A 19,228-nucleotide genomic window follows, 5' to 3' on the forward strand; every position below is an offset into this window, starting at 1 on the left:
CGGTGCACGCACGCGCTATAGCGGGCCCTCGCCTTGCCTGTGCATCTCTTTGAATGTACATGCCTCCTACCAGTATTTAATGGGCCCTACCGTCACTTATCCCACGTTCTCTCGGGTTGCTTAAGTTTTGTGGAGCAATGCATATATAATACATATAATCATAAGAAATTATTAAGTCATTTCATTCGAGAATAGTACATCGTCTCAATTTCGCTAGTATGTATTAAATTTGTTGGTTAAAGGTAAGTTTCGTATTCAGTTGTTTGATACTCAAAGGACTGTTACCTGTGATAAATAATAATAATAGACATATGGAATTGATTTTTAAAGCAAGCAAATTAAAAATAATTATTAATAACTCATTTCTTCTTACCCCTTGAACAGAGGACAATCAAAGTACTTCCAGAAATAATGTGAAAGATCTTATCATTAAGTGCGTGTTAAACATCGACAATTTAATGCACAAGCAAATCATTTCAAAATCGGTGTCACCTTCATTACAACATCAAATGTTATATACCATTCACTGCATTTTGCACTATACAAGAAGGCACAGGCAATCTTCGTGAGAAACGCATGCTTGTAAGTTTCATATATTACATTTCTGTTGGCATTAACATGTAACTTCAAAGTGTACATGTGCATGATATTGGAGTTATAGTATTTGTCAAGAATAAAAGATATAGAGAAGATAGTAATTGTCAAGAGTAAATATGAAAATTTATGATGATTCTGTAATAAAAGTATTTGATTTCTGGTGTTTAACATATGAAACAACTGATGAACAAGAACAAAACTTAATGTAAACAAACTTATGTTTAAAACGTATTCTACAAAAGTAACATAGAAATCTAAATAAAGGTTAAAGTCCTTTAGGAACACACTATTTCTATTAATATTAGATTTATGGTAAAACTTTACCCTCGAAAAAATAAAATAAATACTCCTGATTTTCAATAAAATAACAGATTTTAAATTACTTTTCATTTCACTTGTAGAAGAAGCATCTTAAACTTGAAGAATGATCAATTATGAAATTATAATAATATTTTCCTTACGAGTTTGGTAAATTTTTCGTTAGTTTTAAATCTATTGTAAGCAATTTATCATTAAATAAGATCATGATACAAATTCGTTTTTACCTGTTTCGAAGTTCTGAAAAACTTTATTGATTTATGTTATTTATCGAAATAGCTACGAAGTTTTTAAATAGAAGTACAAATGCAATAAGTTACACCCTGAAGAAAGATCTATATTTGCCAGTACTCTGCAAATTGATTCATATTCTTGCATTTTAACAAGTGTATCTTTGTGGTAAATAGCAGTTTAGCTTTAGGTTTCTTGCTTAAACTAATCTACTGTTATGAAAGATCAATCGTGTTTAATAATGGTCAATATTTCAACTGAAATACTTAAGTGTCTTTATTATCACAAATTTGTTATTGTTTAGCAGTATTTTTTTGTTTAATGCAACTAAAGACAATTAACTGTATTACGTTAACTGATATGAAGTACTGCCTTCAAGCTGGATTTTATCAGACAAATAAATGTAAACTGAATTTTACTTATTGTTCGGCACGTGCAAAAGTTCTTCCTATGTTTCGTGTGGATATGGAAGTGCGAAGAACATAAAATGTAACTCATCTAGGACTGTGTTATTATCACCAACATGATCGGTTAGTCCTGCTATCTTTGCGGTACAAGATGAATCTAGCGCCGATAAAACTTCGCTGATTTTGAGCTGAAGAACTCGTGTAAGGCAATTTTTACAGCCTCCACATCAGCAAAGTTTTCTGAGTGAAGGTGGTTTGCAAAGCGCGAAAAAGATGGAAGCCCGTCGGAGCCAAGTCAGAGGAATACAGTGGATGAGGGTAAAACCTTCCAACCAAAGTCCATTACTTTCTGGCATGTCATCGCAGCCGTATGTGGCTTAGCGTTATCATATTAGATGATAACCCTTTGGCGATTGACAAGGCCTGGCCACTTCGACCACAGTGATTCCTGTAGTCAGTCTAGCTGTTGACAGTAGAAGGTCGCATTAAGATTTGATTAGGTTCAAGAATCTCTCAATCAATTATACTTTGAATATCCTACCAACCATAAACACCTTCTTGGAATGAAGTTCTTGTTTGGAAGTCGACGGAGGCTATTCAGAAACGTGATATGCAGTCCTGCGATGCTTCATGTTCCGGTACTTAACCTTCTTCTCATCTCCTGTGATAATCCGGTCTAGAAGGAATCATTTTTGTACCGAGAAGGCAAGCAAACACATGCCGTGACTCGTCCCTCTCGTTGAGTTGCACTCAACTAATATGGAACACAACGATGAACTTTGTGGTGAAACCCAGCGCCACATCATCTTTCTATTGTTATCTTGTGTACCTGAAAGGTTTCCACTAATTCCTCTACAATTGGATTCGGACTGACTGTTATGGGTTGGTCCAGATCCTCTTCGAAACACGCTGAAGGACTCCCAGTCCGTGGATAATCTTGACAGCTTCGGCAGCCCTCCCTGAATTTATGGCACCAGCAACGACATATGTTTTCGTGAATTGCATTCTCATCACATACTTGCCTAATATTGCAGCATGCCGCACTACTGTCTTTATCGAACTCAAACAGCACACAGTGACTGATGTGTTCTTTATTGCTGGTCTCCATTTGATCGACACAACTCTCTCTCCAATTACGAGCTACCAGTAGACACTCACTGCCTACTGTTGCTGTAATGTTTTCCCGATAACATGATTATAATCCTTTCTGTTACAACTACTTTCATCAGACCTATCACAAATGGGTGGAACTTTTGCATGTGCCAATATTAATTACGAATATATTTAACCCCATTTTCAATTTTACTTGTTTCTTTTTTTTCTTTTTTTTTTTTTTTTACCCACCTTGGATTAAATTTCTGTTTGTTTTTTATTTTTAAAGAAAAATGCTGGTTAAAGAATAATAAAATTTCAGAAACAAAGCAATATTTGAAAGTGAAATTTAAAGACGTTTTTTCACAATTGAATTAATACCATATCTCAAGCTGGTCAGAAATATTTATATTATATTTGAAATAACTCCACTTCTAGAGTATATGAATCCAATAACAGTCAATACAGCTAGGTAGTTAATGAAGTACACATACTTTCTGATTAATTTAGTATCATAAATATTTATTCTGTTTTCCTTTCTCTACGTAGCTACACGATATATACAACAGACATTTCAGTATGCTTCGGAAGTCGATAATTAAATTGGTTGCAGGTGACCTAATCTTACTTTCCGATATTAATAAACCTTTCCTGTACAAATTCTTTGACTTACTTTACCGTAACTTAAATGATTTTATAATAATGGACACTAGCATCAATTAGAAGTTATATTAATTATAATTTTAAAATTGTAATGTATGCTCCCGGTTCCATGCTTTATAAACTTTCTAAAATTTCGATTATAAGGGGTAAGGCCATTTATATATATTTTCGTTACACTGGAATCGACATTGTTTATTGATTATGATCACATATCACGGAAAACTGGTTACACGTTTGAAATTAATTTAGAAATACATTAACTATCTGAAGATTTTTTTATCGTGTCACATTAATAAACGGGTGTATCTTAAGCAGGTAAGAGAGTTTAAAATTTATTGCAAAAAAGTATGTTATGGGTATTTATAATTAGATTTTCTTTGAAATGGATATTCTTAGGGGAAAATATGGTTCAAATATTTTCCATAACCCAATTCTTGTGCGAACGATGGACATTTCAGCCAGTACAATACTAAAAGTCTATTATACGAATACTAAATATATGGTAAACTTGAAATTTTTATTAGAATTTTCCATCTAATCTAATGAACCTCAAAATGAAACTAAACTAAATTCTTCGTTTAAAGTTCTACAGTTAACCTTTAAACTAAAGGGAATGACCGACAAATATAAGTCAATGATAATGGAAATGTGATGAAATAACGATAGTGGGAGAGAACAGGAAAACACCAGGAAACACACACTGTTCTTAATCACAAACTTAACATGGACTGAGTCCAATCATAATGAACTCCGAAATGAAAGAAAATAATATAATTTTTAAAGCTTTAAATAGCGAAGGAGATTGAAAAGAAAGTTAAAGAATATTCTACGGAAATTACTGTTACATATCGAGGCAGTAAATAAATGTCTGCATAAAAACACTCCTTCATATATTAATTTGGACTAACGTTAATATACATGTATCACTTAGCAATTGTCGAAATTTTCAATGGAAACTACTGTCTTCCTCAGCGTGTTTTCTTGAAACGTCTACTGCAAACTCATGTCGCATGGCATCAATCGTTGTGGCATAGAAGTGTTAAACAAAAATATTTCTTTTAATAATAAAAAACATATACAAATATCTTGATATCATCGATAACAAAGGCTGCACTCCTAAATATTTGAGTTTTCAAATAACCATTCTGAACTTCTTTTGTTATTACTCAAAACTTTTTTCAATAGTGCAGATACACTGTACGATTGAAACATTGAGAACATATTTATATATATTTTTATTACTACAAGAATGTTTTCATTTGATATTTATACACCACAAACAGTGGCACAATATGACACGAGTTTGCAGTAATATTTTAAGAAAACGCAGCTGAAGAAGGTAGGAGTTTCCATTGAAAATTTGGGTAATCCTACATACCAACGTTAGCCCAATTTAACATTTGTAACCATGCATCAGTTTAGTTGCTTAAGTTGTTATATTCTTTCATATTATATTAAAGACCATAAAATTGTCTTCTGCAAAGTTCATTGTTTAATTCTGAGTCTAATTTAATTTTAGTAAGAAGAAATATTAGGAAATAAATAAACCTATCAAAAAAAAAAAAAAAAAATGTATACGATGAGATATACATATTCTGCTTCAACCTTCTTTGATTTCCCTCAACTGAGATATGATATTAACATTACTGTTTGAAATGAAAAAAGAAAATATCAAACGGACGCTTATTAAAATATGCCCACTATTTCTAAACATGAAATAATAATAACAAAACAATAGTGCTTTGCTATTCTCAATACGAGATACATAAGAGTTATCGCCAATATGCATCTACTTATTTAAGTGAAGGATTTCCCTATTTCTTGGTCGTTTCCCACGGATAGATCCAAAATAAAACTATATTAATATTTAAAAATCACACAGGTATTAACAACACTGAACATAACGGAAGATCACGTTTGTATATAGTCATCGTTAACCTATTGCTTTAATTCCTTACTTTTAAGCTTACTTATTGAAGATACTGAATATCAGTATTTTAACTTAAGACATTGTTATTAATATTATTAATATGCTATCTTATACAATTCATATTCATTTCAATAATTAGAAAATGAGAAATTTCGCCTGTAATTAAAAATGATATTAAACATCATGCTATAATTTCATTTTTACTATATAAGAAATTTATTATAATATACGGTACTTTTTGGTTATTTCGCTTTCAGACGCAAGAGGAATTTTTCCCTACGTAACGATTACAGCAAAAAAAGACTATTTATATAATGGAAATATGATAAACCCACTTTCACTTCAGCTTGATATTCTATCTTACCTTAAATCTGGTAATGGAAGAAAGTCAATATTTATCAATGGCCTTAAACTTGGCAAACTGTACGCTGATATATGTCCAGTAGAGAGATAACAAACTAAACATACACTATCTGTAATAAAAAGAATTAAGATTTAACATGTAAACTGACAATGAAAGAATAACATATTATATGATATATTCCTTGTTTCCATTATAAAATAAACCAAAATGATTTGAGCAATCTGGAAAATGTATTAAATAGGACGTATTTTGCACTAAAATTGTGCATAACTTACCGTAAATTGTGATATATCTTTACACAGATTGTGGAAGTATTTATACACAAAACATTATGTATGTGAAAAACTGGTATTAAATCGAAGAAAACTGGTATGCTATTTGCAAATTATTATACTAATTTTACTCAAATTGATGAACTTTCTTCTTTGTCAGCAAGCAGTTTTTCTTAATACCGCACCACACAAATGCCCACATTTAAATGGAACCAATTGCAACTATTGTAACTCATGCCCTCTATTAAGGTTGACATCTAAAACATTTCCCAGTAATTGTATAAAATAATCTCTGTCGACTGCACTCAAAAAACTTTTTTTTTTTTTCATTTTTTAAGAAATATGATTACAAAGATGATGAGTCTACCGACCATGGAGGAGACTTAATAGAAATATGTTTGTACTGTTGTCGCATATTTGTGAATATTTTAGGAACTACTTCAGAAGAACAGAAAGAAACACAACTGCACAAGTGAAATCACTGTACAGTGTTACACACGTTATTAAAATAAGTGGACAGTTTCTAAAGAATACAGACTACAGATCATCTAATTTTGTCCAAGTTGGTTCAATGAGTCATAAATACAACAAGTTAACCTATATTTGCTATCAATAAATGAAGTGAATAAAGATATGAATAGTTTGAATTCACTCTGTCTCTCAAACATTCACACATATACATGTACATACATGTTTCCGAAATGTATGGGAAAAGATCTAGATCAGCGTTTTACAATTTTTCTGATGTCGCGGATCCCTTATAGTGACTGTTATTTCTCCGCGGTCCTCCGTGAAATCAAAAATGATTATTTTACGGATGATTAAAATAAAATGATATATTTCAACCATTACTACATTAAATGTGTTATTTATGACAGTAATCTTATAAATGGAGATATTTGAAAAAAAAAAATACGATCATACCAATTAGGTCTAATATGAATTTAATATTCAGCTAATGTGATGGATCTTTCAGCCTAGGCTGATAGTCTTTATTATTTCTTTTTTTATCTTCTGGTATCTTATTCTTCACAGTTGGTTGAAATTTAGCTAATATGCCTTACAAATATCCCAGGTATGAGCAATACGATAAGAAAGTTTAATGAAAATAAAATGTTCCTTGGATCTCCTTTCAGTCTCTTGCTCCCCGGGTCTGCGAACCACAGATTGGGAAACACTCTTCTAGATGATTTGAGATACGAGAAAATTTTGTACTAAAACACAACACACTGAGCAAGGCTATGTGATAATATGTATTAAAAAAAAAAAAAAAAAAGAGAGAGAGAGAGAGAGAGAGATCACGTAACAGTTTCAACACAATAACTGTCTTCATCAGACTTCCAGAGGAGGAGTTTTTTTTTCTTAAATCTATTTATTTATTTTGGTCTAGTTGTTTTCTGTTGTTTTTTTTAAACACCTAGTTTAAACCAGCCAACTTTGATAACAAGCTTTTCACTGATTCGATAAGTGAAACATTTTTTTTAAACACCTAGTTTAAACCAGCCAACTTTGATAACAAGCTTTTCACTGATTCGATAAGTGAAACACTGCCTCTCAAACATATATAGGTACTTATAAATACAACTACAGTGTGATATTTATCATACTGATTACATGTAAGTAATTAAATGAACTGCGCCAATTCAGCAATGTATTTGTACTATTATTATCAGTTGTCTTCTCATAATAATTAATAACTATCACTGAATCACTTATTTTAATGCAAACAGTATTATATAACAAGAAATGTTTTCCTATTGTAAAATTGGTTTTGACAAGCCTGGAAGTATATTTAGTGGGAGCATATTTCCTGGACATGTAGAATCCTCCAAAAATTCTTACAACAGCTGTATAGCAACTTGAGTTTACGATAACCATTAAATGTATTAGTAAGTCATGGATGCAGCTAATGAAATTTTTTGATTAACATATCTCGACAACATCTATTTAAAATTAAATTTCGGTTTCTCCCAAGAACATATATTACAGGTTGTTAATGAACTATCCCGACAAACTGTAAGAAGTGATTCCTCACAGCAAAATAAGAAAAAACGTTCATATAGTACAAATATGCATAATTTCCTGTGGGGAAAAGTGCATAATTTCAGAGCTAGGGCCGTCCAAAATATAAATTGTTGAAAATATAAATTGCACTGCGTGTTATTTCAAGTGTCAGGATCTTATTCTGGATACTATAAGGATTTTATTTTGATGTGAGGAATCACTTCTGACAGTTTGTTGAGAAGTCAAAATTATAAAATGAAATCGAATGAAAATTACAACTGGTAATGATTTCTCATTATTATTATTATTTTATTATGAAAAGCGATCAATGGCATTAAGTTTTAAAGATAATGTAGCTCAAATGTCCTCATCTGCTTCGGTGAGTGGAATGGATTCTGAAGATTAAACGCACCATCGCAAATTTACTTCGAATATGTGTGAAAATATGGTGCAAAATTGAATGTTCCCCTTAAGTACAAGAACTGTTCATGGCTTATTTTCATAGACCTGAGACTTGAGATACCTATAGAAAATAATTCAGGGAGGGACATCACATGGTCTGGGCAACCAGTTCGTATTACCATTTCTCGACAGAACTCGTCGAGAGCACTTTTCGCGCAATAAGATCAAAGTAGCATAATGAACTAGATTAATTTCTATGCGTTATTGAATTCTGTATCTCTGCACAATATTTTGTCATAGACTACACAGTTATCATAATTTAATATATCCAAGCCAATCAATACCGCTAAAACATGATTTTAAAGTTCCTCGTTCTTAACCCTTTTAAATTATGATGAAACAACATCTGTGCAATGGCGTCGACCTTCGGAATTTGCTTTATAAGTCTCTAGTAAAGCTTTTTAGACCGGGGTTTTTGCATTCATTCAAATATGGAAGCATCATAGAACATATTTTATGGGCATTTTGCAGCCTCGCGTGCTTTGTCTGGGGACTGATGTCACAAACATGGACGATGGGTTTTAAAAAAGGGTTTATTTGAGAAGTTTTTTCAAAAAATCCCTGACACATTACTATTTACCCTAGAATCATGGTTTGTACCTCGTTGGTTTCGTTATGAGACAGGCTTTCGAAATGTACCACTCAAATTTCCCTATCGTGTACCAGAAGCGGGAAAATCTCGTCCAAAATGAAAAATAAAAGGATTTTTTAAAGAAAAAAAAATGCCCCTTTCCCCAGTTTTCTCTTCACAGGTACACGATATCATTTGAAAGGCTGCCTTACGCTGAAGAAAATGAGGTATGACTCATGTTGCTAGAGTCAACAGACGTGTGTCAAAAAAAATCTCGATTTCTTTATTTTTTCATTTTTTACACATTTTTAGTCAATTACTTTAGTAAAGTATCTACAGTGTTATCATTATTCTAAAGTCATGATACGTACCTAGTTTTCTTTGGCATGAACCAGTCTTTCAAACGGAACCACTCGCATGTCTCTAGCATGTACCATAGTGGAGGGGCCCAGAATCGGGGAAAAAGAGAGTTTTTGACAAAAAAATTCCCTTTTTCGCGAATCTTCTCCACTATGGTACATGCTAGAGACATGCGAATGGTACCGTTTGAAAGACTGGTTCATGGCAAAGAAAACGAGGTACAATTCATGTTCCCACAATGAATAGTCTTGATGATGATGATGATAGTATAGAAATTCACTAAAAAGGTATTATCAAGGGAAAATATGTAAATCGGCTGTAGCATCAAAACTATTCATCCCAGGGCCACTCTTTGCATCTCATTCTCTTCACCATAAAGCAAAGTTTTTTTAGTAGCATTCGCATGATCATATCCTATACCAAAGGCGAGATATTCGCGATAAAAAAGGAATTTTTTAAAAAGAAAATCCGTTTTTCCCACTTTGAGTGGAAATTTCCCACATTTGGTACAATTTAGGGAAATTTTACGGACGCAGTTGGAAACACTGCTTTACTAGAAACAAAACGGGGTATGAACCATGATCCTACGATAAATAGTCTTGACGCAATAGATGATTGAGTGAAAGTCTACAAAATACCTCAAAAAAGCCATAATTTAAAAGAGTTAATGGTAAATGGTTTACAATTGATATGTCAACCCACAAATTAAACTGACATATGTGAAGAGTTACTATGAAGTTTATACAACGAACTGCTACTATTTCTTTAAACGATCTGATTTAAATCACTTATTTCTAAAGGAAAACATACACATGTAAAGCGGATGTAACGTAAGCTACATGCACATTATATAGTTATTTAAATGTCACTCTTTATTCTACACTTTTCCACATTAACACCAACACTAAATGCTTGTTTTTCTTCCATTGTATTTCTCTTTATAAAAAAAAACCAGCTTATTTTCTACTTTGCTTGTAAGTAAAATAGGAAAGTCTGAAATTATGGTTCTCCCGCTTTCATCAATGTTGGAACAGTTAAGTTTTTTTTTTTTTTTTTTTTTTTTAATGAAAAAATGAAGAAGTTCCTACCTTCCTTCGAAAGGACATTTTAAAAGCTATAGAGAACACAACTGCTGACAAGTAAACCGTTCAAGTTATTCTGGATCATTTTGTACTCGCAGAACAATTAATAGCAACATACCTAACAGAATCTTAAAATTAAGAGCAGTACAAAGTTATAAGGTTTAAATAATTAGGTTTAAATAATTAAATAATTTCTGATACTTACATATAAAGGAACTAATATTAAAAAAATACAAAAAGTTATACTTCACTTGGGTTTAAGTCTATAGAGCTGAGTCTTAAACTTACCAGTTAAGGAAATTATTTCTGCTTTAACAACAAAGGCTGTGTCAGCAAGTTGCTGCTTATATACACAATTCTGCGAAGGTAAGGCCACAACGCGTGCCTGCTTTTCAGAAGTGAGCACCACGAATTGTCTGTCTCCACATTGATCTTGAGACATCATTGTAGGGGACATTCGGTTATTGGAAGATGATTTTGTAGGAGTTTCTGCAACAAATAATGACATTGTGAAAATTATTTTAAAAGTGTTCGTGTACGATGAACAATTAACATCATACTGGATAGGAAAAATTCAAACAAGGATAAATCATGTGCATTCTACAGGGTCATTACTCTAATTAACATTTCAAGTCTATCAGCCATAACGTTGACATATTATGGTAGTGTACTTCACCATTATCTTCGAGCTGCAAACTGTGATGAAATATATTAATGAGACAGCTTTTCATGTAATACATTGTGGCTTTGGTGAAACTCCGCATAGTAGACACGTGCTCTAAGATCGTTATAGTGTAAACAGAATAGGGCTAGACTATACGTCATTCACGAACATATTTTGAGTAAATTGTGCACAGTTGGTATCAACACTGAACACTGGCTGCCAGTCTACAGCACAGTGCTGTAGTTCACAACAGTATTGTGAAAGAGTCGCTTTGTTTTCAAAGAAAAATTAAATATATATTACAATCTCAATATTTTCCACGTTCCATTTAATGTGTTTCACTTTTGATACAGACCTGTAAACTGTAATATGCATTAACTTTCAAAATATTTTCACACGACTGCTAAGAAGTAAGTAATAATAAGTAAAGCGAGCAAGACTTCTTTCACAAATGAAAACTACGTTGATTACTATGTATATCATAGTGTAAGTTTCTGAGGTGTGATACAAATTATGGAAAAGAAATATCAATACCAAAATGCTTACATTAGGGGGAGGGGAGGAATACGTAACAAAAACATTGCCTTAGGCGCCAGAATGTGTTGGTATGGGTGCACCGTTTAGTTCATATGTCTTTAACATACATATTGACATTACAACAAGGGCTAATAAATTGTAACTCTTGTTTACTACTGGCGTTCAAGAAATGAATGTCAGTTTAAATCTAGTCATTTTTATTTTTTTCCATACCTAGGAAGCTGATATTTCATTCACTAGAATGCGACGAGTGTACATGCCGTTTTCACAACATTCAATAACAAGGCTAGACGGTACGATCACCAGATCTCTCACTCACTAAACATGCACACATCGACAATTAACTATATTAGAAATGGGTCAGTTGAAGGTGATAGTTATACTACTTTGATGATCATGAGCATGTGACGGAAGTATATATGCTGACGCCAATGGAGTGTAGGCAACATACAGTATTAATAAGCATCCTGCAGACAGTAGATTTGAAATTCTCTTATTTCTTCTCGTATATTTTATTTATCTTATTATTATACTTAGACAATACTGTAAGAAGAAATCTGTGAACTGTCTTTTCTTGCTCTAAATTCAGACAAATATGGAAGTTTGATTAGGTTTCAAAATGCTGTAGAGCTTTACCTGGACTAAACTATTTTACTCATATTACACTTACAAACATAGTCTATAACGTAAATAATGATATTAGTGATTTGAAGTTTTTTTTAAAGAGTATTTAACGTGAACTTTTGTAAACAGGTGTACAAATTAAAAGGCACAATGCAGGGGGGTAGAAATTAGGAGGGCCGCGAGGGGATGCCGTTTCTTTATGTTCAAGAAAATATAAGACAAAGGAAAGAAAATGATTGAAGTCCACGAAGATGTGGACATAGGAAGAACTTTTCGTTTTATTTTATTTTATTTTATTTTATTTATTTATTTATTTATTTATTTTATTTATTTATTTATTTATTTATTTATTTTTTTGCTTCGTTCCCTATTAGAACATAAGGACGCGGTTTTAAATAAACTAGTTAAGATTACAAAATAGCCTATCCAGTTCATGACGGTTTTCGAATATTCTCAAATAAAATAACTGTTCAAAACTTCGATAATGACTCGATATTTTAGTGATATTTAAAAAACGTCTGAATGGCAGGAGGATAAAGTTTGATTGTAGTTTGTTCTGCATCAAGCGCTCGCGCTTTAGTCGGTCGCGCACAAAAATTTGTTTGACCTCTCCCCTTCGCCAGGCTTGTATTTTTGTGACCTAGTCCGATCAGACTCTATTAATTAGTGTCCTCTTAGTAATGTAATTCCATTTTCCCTCTCCCTCCCCTTCGTGGGACAAAGCAAAACCAGGGTATTTCGTTGTGACTATTTTTATATGCGAGATATAACGAAACGAAATGTTAGCAGCAGTATATCACATGAGCACAGAAACAAACCGATGGAAAAAATCATATCTTTTTCACAAAACTCGAACGAACACACACATTAAGTAGCAAATTGTGAAAATGCAAATAAAAGGGGATAGGATGACCCAAAAAAATTAACAACACACTCACAATAAGATTACTGATGAGACCTGTAAACTGCAAACGTTTAATTTCTCGAAGGACTACTTTTAGTTCTACATATTATGCTATATATCTACCTAAGTAATTCCACACATGTTTAGAAATCTAGCCGACCATACTATCCAACCAATACAATCATTGACAAGGATGTCGTCTAAGAGGAAGGAACGGGAACTATCCTTTATGAAAAACGAACTCGGGACTAACAGCATCTCGAAATCCTGCATATAGTGTAATCTCATCTCTGGAGTATCTCCTAACGGTCAGAAAATCAGCCTCAATACTATATAAATCTGTGTGCCCTCGCATCCTTCCAGCCAATCACTCCCACTATACGCGATCCTTTTCCATGGTGTCCAACGCATGGTATCTTGTGTTCGACTCTCGCCAGATGAGCACACATCACGAATCGGTCTGTGGGCTGAACCGTAACTCATCTGTAAGTAAAACCTGGGACTACTGAACCGAGATCAAGTCATGATGTTCCAGCTTATAGCTGCAGAGAGCTCTCAGGCAAATTGCTAAATTGCAACGCGGATAAGGGGGATGGGTGGGTGAAATTGGCAATTAGGGCTAGATACTGACGACTCTGAGGACTTGTAACTCTTACACTATCTCAGCCAATCTTGATTACCGTTGATCGTTGTAATTTATTTCATACGTATGACACAACACTTCTAAGGACGTTCTGGACACTTCAGTTCGTATCTGGTCTGACTTCATTCGACCAATCGTTCTCCATTTCTAAAAGGTCTAAATGATATGATGATAAGTCTAAATATTATGACACCATCAAGGGGGTACCATACCACAGTACAATATAACTACCACTTATAAAGATCTTTCTATTTAACTAGTGCCCTGTTTGATATGCAGACGAAAAGGGACCCTCGCTGTATTATCATTGTGTTCACTCTGCACGAAAGTTCAAGTATCCTTTCCTCTATTCTTACCCAGAATCACCTCTGTCCCTAATGTACACATCTGTATCTGAATATTATTGGTTATTTTCATTTTTTTAAAATTTATTTACAATAGCGTCACGTATTTGGTAGCTCAGCACACACACACACACACATATATATATATACTATTAATTTATACTTACTAATTTTTCCTTCTTTGTTTTCATCTTTCCATGCTTCAAAGGAATAAGGGATAAGAGCTCCATTGCAATCCAGAAATGACATTGTTAAGATTGCACCCCTTAACCGGAAAACGTTTCCTGGAAAGCAACAAACATCGTCAAAAATATAACTATTGTCATAAAAATATGTTACTTATTCATCAGCTAGAAATGTACTTCATTTGGGTTCAGTTGGTCAATGAAAATGTATTGTCAAGGACAAATAATACGAAAGATCTAGTATTGCTACTAGAGTGCTCTCTACCTTAGTCCCGATTATCATGTCGATCAAGGAGAAGGCCTTAACGTTTAAAATGAGTAAGTATGTGGAAAAAAATATTTATAGTACATTTTAAGATGTGTTGATATGTAGTCATGGCTCTCGCTTTAAAATCCGAAGATTTCAGGTTCGAATTCTACAGCTGATTATCTGACTGAGGTTTCTGCATTGCTGACTCTCAATTTCATCAGACAATTGCAGGGATGCTACATTCAAATACAGGCTATGACTGATTCGTTTACAAAATGACTTTCTTACATCATATTGTTAGTGATTCTAGTGTAAAATGAACTCAATTATTGTATTTGGAAGTACCTCAAGTCAATGAACACAATAGATCTTCAATAAGTTATCACTTAGGTGTGGAATGACATCAAAGATTCATTTACGAATTCTCGTACTTCGTTGATTTTTGCTCCGTATCCTTCAAACGGCTTTACACAAAGCTTTCGAGATCTTCCTTTACGACTGCTACTTCGAGTACGGCGTTATTGGATTACTTGCACCCAGTGGAACAATCCATTTCACCAGCCGTAACCTGCCTTTTTCTTCTTTTTCGAAAACAAAAGCAAATATTATAATTTGTATCTGCAACGTTCTAGAGCTTACGAAATATTACGAAACTTTATCGTTACGTCAGTTGTTAAATAAAAGAAAGAAGAAGAAAAAAAGAAACTGATACAGAGTACGACACAGACAACAGACTCTCATCTACATTTGTATTTTGGTGCTGTAGTACAGCAATTCTTCTGTTTGTAGTTTACAATACGTTTTTATGTATATAGTATAGTTGAACAGGTTGACGGGAAGGCCTGGAATATAGGAGTAGGGTTCTGTGAGGGAAGTGCGTAGCTACCAACAAACTCAAACACATGAGATAATACTCATGGATTCAGATGATAATTGATAGTCTTCTGGTTCCCATTATGCTTTTTCTGAGCGATGAAGTCTGATTTAATCTTTCAAAATATGGCAACGCCAAGAACACGAAATTGTTAGTCAAAAGTGAATCTCTGAAATTACTACAAAAAAGTCACTTCAAATTATGAAATTAGGCACGGTGCCCAGTCCCTACACGGAGTTTATTACTGATGCACTATTCATGCATTGGTCTCTATCCTTTAGTAAAGTTGCCAATATCACAGTGTACCTTCGGATATTCTATAGATCCATTAACGAAGTATGAAGCAGTTACTTCCAGCAGGATGAGGCAGCATGTCATACTTCCTAGGAGGCCCTGGATCGTATCAATGCAGCATTTACAGATGACTGATTAATTAGCAAAGGATTATGACTCTTCGATCATCAGACCTATTCATTTGCGATTTTTGTGTGGAGTAAGTTGAAAGAGACAGTTTCTGAAAGATATATACATAGGTTGGAAGAATTTTAGGACAACACTGCTCGTGTAGTGTAAAGTGTGTTTCTCAGGCAGAACTACTGTTCGTAACGCAAAATATGATTTAGAGAACGCAAAAGTACCTCAAGTCGGTACAGTCGCTTTCAGCATCTATTGTAAAAAATAAGAGCGGTGTATTATTATTTTTCTAGGTATACAATTATTATTATTATGAGCTCCAAACGAAATAATTGTCATGTAACAACATCTAAATCACAAAGGCAGCATCGGAACAGTCTTTTATGCCATATTATGTATGCATGTTCATAAATCAAGATTGATTTGAACTATTACCATTATTTTATAAAATAGAAAAATTGCAGTAAAAGTGACATAATGGGGAAAAATATTTAAAAAATGCAAGGACTTATATTTCGAACAGATTGTCTTAAATAGAATACCTACACATAATGACATGTCATACCTACTTGTTACGCCTTGGGGAAGGAACCAACGGACTAACATACTTAGAAGGAACAAATCCAGGAACAACACGGCAAAGAGGATTCCTGAAATACTTAATACTACATAACGATGCCGAATTCCTCTATTACTGTAATACTGTTTTTAAATGATTTGGTATGATAGGTTATCAAGTAATAAGCAGAAAGGATATTTTGTAAATGGACTTCATAAGTGAAACTGTAGACAATACAACATTTACAATTTGCAAAGAAGATGGCTCAAGAAACAAAATGAGAGAGAGAAAAAGGCATATACGTTATTACTGCATCCACAGTGCACAAAATAAACAAAAGAGTCGTTCTAAATTATAAAGACAAAACTGATAATTAGTAAATTCTTTGTGATAACTCACAAAATACTCAAATACTGATTGAAACAGGAACTTTGCAAGTTCCAGATAATTTTGAATAAACAATGGATGAAATGTACTAACATCATGAAGAAGAGGCTGAGACAATTTAAATTTTAATCATTCACTGTAACATTATTCATGTAATTCCTATTTTACTATTACTGTTAACAACGTAATAACATTTCAGTAACAAAAATGTATATTTACTGCATAAAATCTGATTACTAAGCAAATATTGATAAGCTATAATTACTTCACTGAATCTTGTTTGTTTTCATACTCAAAGCATTACTCTTGCGTTCATACATGGTTTTAGGTGTAGATTTTAGGACTGAATTGAATATTCTGAATCATTATTGAAAATAATAATAGTTTTTCTATTTAACTCATACAGCGCCAAGGCTATATGAGACGTGGATTTACAGGTTTATGGAATCCAAAGTACGTGTACTTTTATCAGAAATTGAAACTGAAACTCTGGCATAAATATTGGTAAAATTAATCACTTATCCACGAGGAGCTTTAGCCCGCACACTCAATGATGAATTCTTTAACCCTTAACGAGTTTTCGTTACCATTTGGCTACACATTTTTGATCTTGCCTATTGCGTTTGAAGACTATTATTTTTAGGTATTGTTCCTGGTGGTTATTTGTGTTCATGCTTTCCGCGATCCAGAGAAGCTATTGCCTTCTGGTGACAACTCTGGTAAATTTTACGCGGAAGGTAGTCTGTGGATATATTGTTTCGCAAGCAGTGCCGGAAACAGACGGAAAAGATAGTGAACCGTTAAGGGATTAAGTTCTTCACTAGAAGTTAGAACATCATGTTTAGCTACTATAAATGGGAATGTAACAGAAAAAGACGAAATTTCTGCAATGTCTGAAAATTTCTAAGAATTTATTAAATCAGGAGCAACTGAACTTAAACAAACTATTATACTAAAATGGAACTAACTACATGATACGTAAATAATTATGTATTTCCATTAAACACGATACAATATTCACACAAAAAGTCATTACCGAGTTGTATCAGAAAGAAGTACTACGTACAGAAGAAAATATGAGAACAACAAATTTATTTATATTATAAAAAAGAAAGAAAGAAAGAGAGAGAGAGAGAGAGAAAGCAAGAGAGAAAAAGAGAAAAAGAAAGAAAGAAAAAAGAGAGAGAATGTAATATTTCAAATACCTACAGTTCGTATACATGTTCTGAGGAAAATACGCATTTAATTGCATAACCAGAAATATAACCAACTTGTTGTATATCTTAAACACGAAGCTGTCAAAATTTAGATCAATGGTTGAACGGATATATGCTTTTCCTGCTTTTATTAATTGAAAAATAAATGAAAAAGTACTTAGATTTCTGTCTACTCTTTTTGATAAGAGGATGAATTGCATTTGCATTGCTGATTGTTTCTTCTGTTTTCACATTTTGAATATTATGCCATTAAATGCCTTCTGAAGGAAGAAGCACAAAATCCTAGAACATTATACTGTCCATTTATTTATTTTAACAAAATAAAGAATTTCTATATATATATATATATATATATATATATATATACACAAAACAATGGAACATTTCCTAACTAATTCACAGTAATTTATAACTGCGAATATTTTTCACTAAGAAATGACGATATGGTTTGAATTAAACATCAAATTAACTGGGTAAAAACTGCTGAATCTGTAACTTTCCAACATTCATATCAATTGCTGGAAACTGTTACAGTAACAATAACAAATTATTTGGGATTTTTCTTGAGAGTGCATCTTATCTACATCACAAAAATTATATCTATCTTGTTTCTAAAGTATATTTTATTATTCACAGAATTTCAATGTATTTTATCCACTTATAAATTAATTCTTAGAACATAAAATTCTACAATAAGTGTCAATCATCTGCATACGCACATAATCTTGTCTTCGACGAATAACATGTGAAAAATGAATACAAATAAAAAAGTTAATATTCAATTATGTTTAGGGAGATGTCACATCTGCCAGTTCAGCCTGGCTTAGCCCAGTTCGATTTTCCTTAAGGAAGTTAATCACATAAGCAAGTTGCACTACATATTTCGGATCCGCTGCCCCTCAGTATACAAATATTCGTTATATCCAAGATACAACTGCTTTATGGAACTAATTTCTTAAGGAAAACAAGACTGATAACGGCGACACAAGATTTACAAAGCGAATATATATATATATATATATATATATATATATATATATATATATATATATATATATATATATATATCACCAGTCAAAAAAATGTGAAAGAAATAGAGAAAACAATTCATTAAGAATAAGTTGCTTTATTAAATTGCCAGCCAAACATACATATCTACATATAATTCTATTTTCCTACGTAGTCGTCATCCTTCTTGATGCACTTTTTCTTTCCTTCAACAATTTTCTTTACATCAGCAAGAAAAGTTCCCTCATAGTTATGTGGATAGCGT

At 32.8% G+C, this 19,228-nt stretch overlaps 1 protein-coding gene across 1 annotated transcript in view; it reads right to left on the bottom strand.

Moving 5' to 3' along the window:
• Tomosyn (syntaxin-binding protein tomosyn) overlaps positions 1–19,228 on the bottom strand; it is a gene marked incomplete in the record, with an annotated part of 588,696 nt that overhangs the window by 33,992 nt on the left and 535,476 nt on the right. Inside the window, 3 exon segments of the mRNA XM_081728737.1 lie at positions 5,603–5,711; positions 10,642–10,842; positions 14,237–14,353. Of these exon segments, the coding sequence (XP_081584863.1) occupies positions 5,603–5,711; positions 10,642–10,842; positions 14,237–14,353 (427 nt within the window).

This window comes from Thermobia domestica, chromosome 1 (assembly GCF_964235325.1).
Source record: "Thermobia domestica chromosome 1, izTheDome1.hap1.1, whole genome shotgun sequence".
Lineage (NCBI taxonomy): Eukaryota > Metazoa > Arthropoda > Insecta > Zygentoma > Lepismatidae > Thermobia > Thermobia domestica.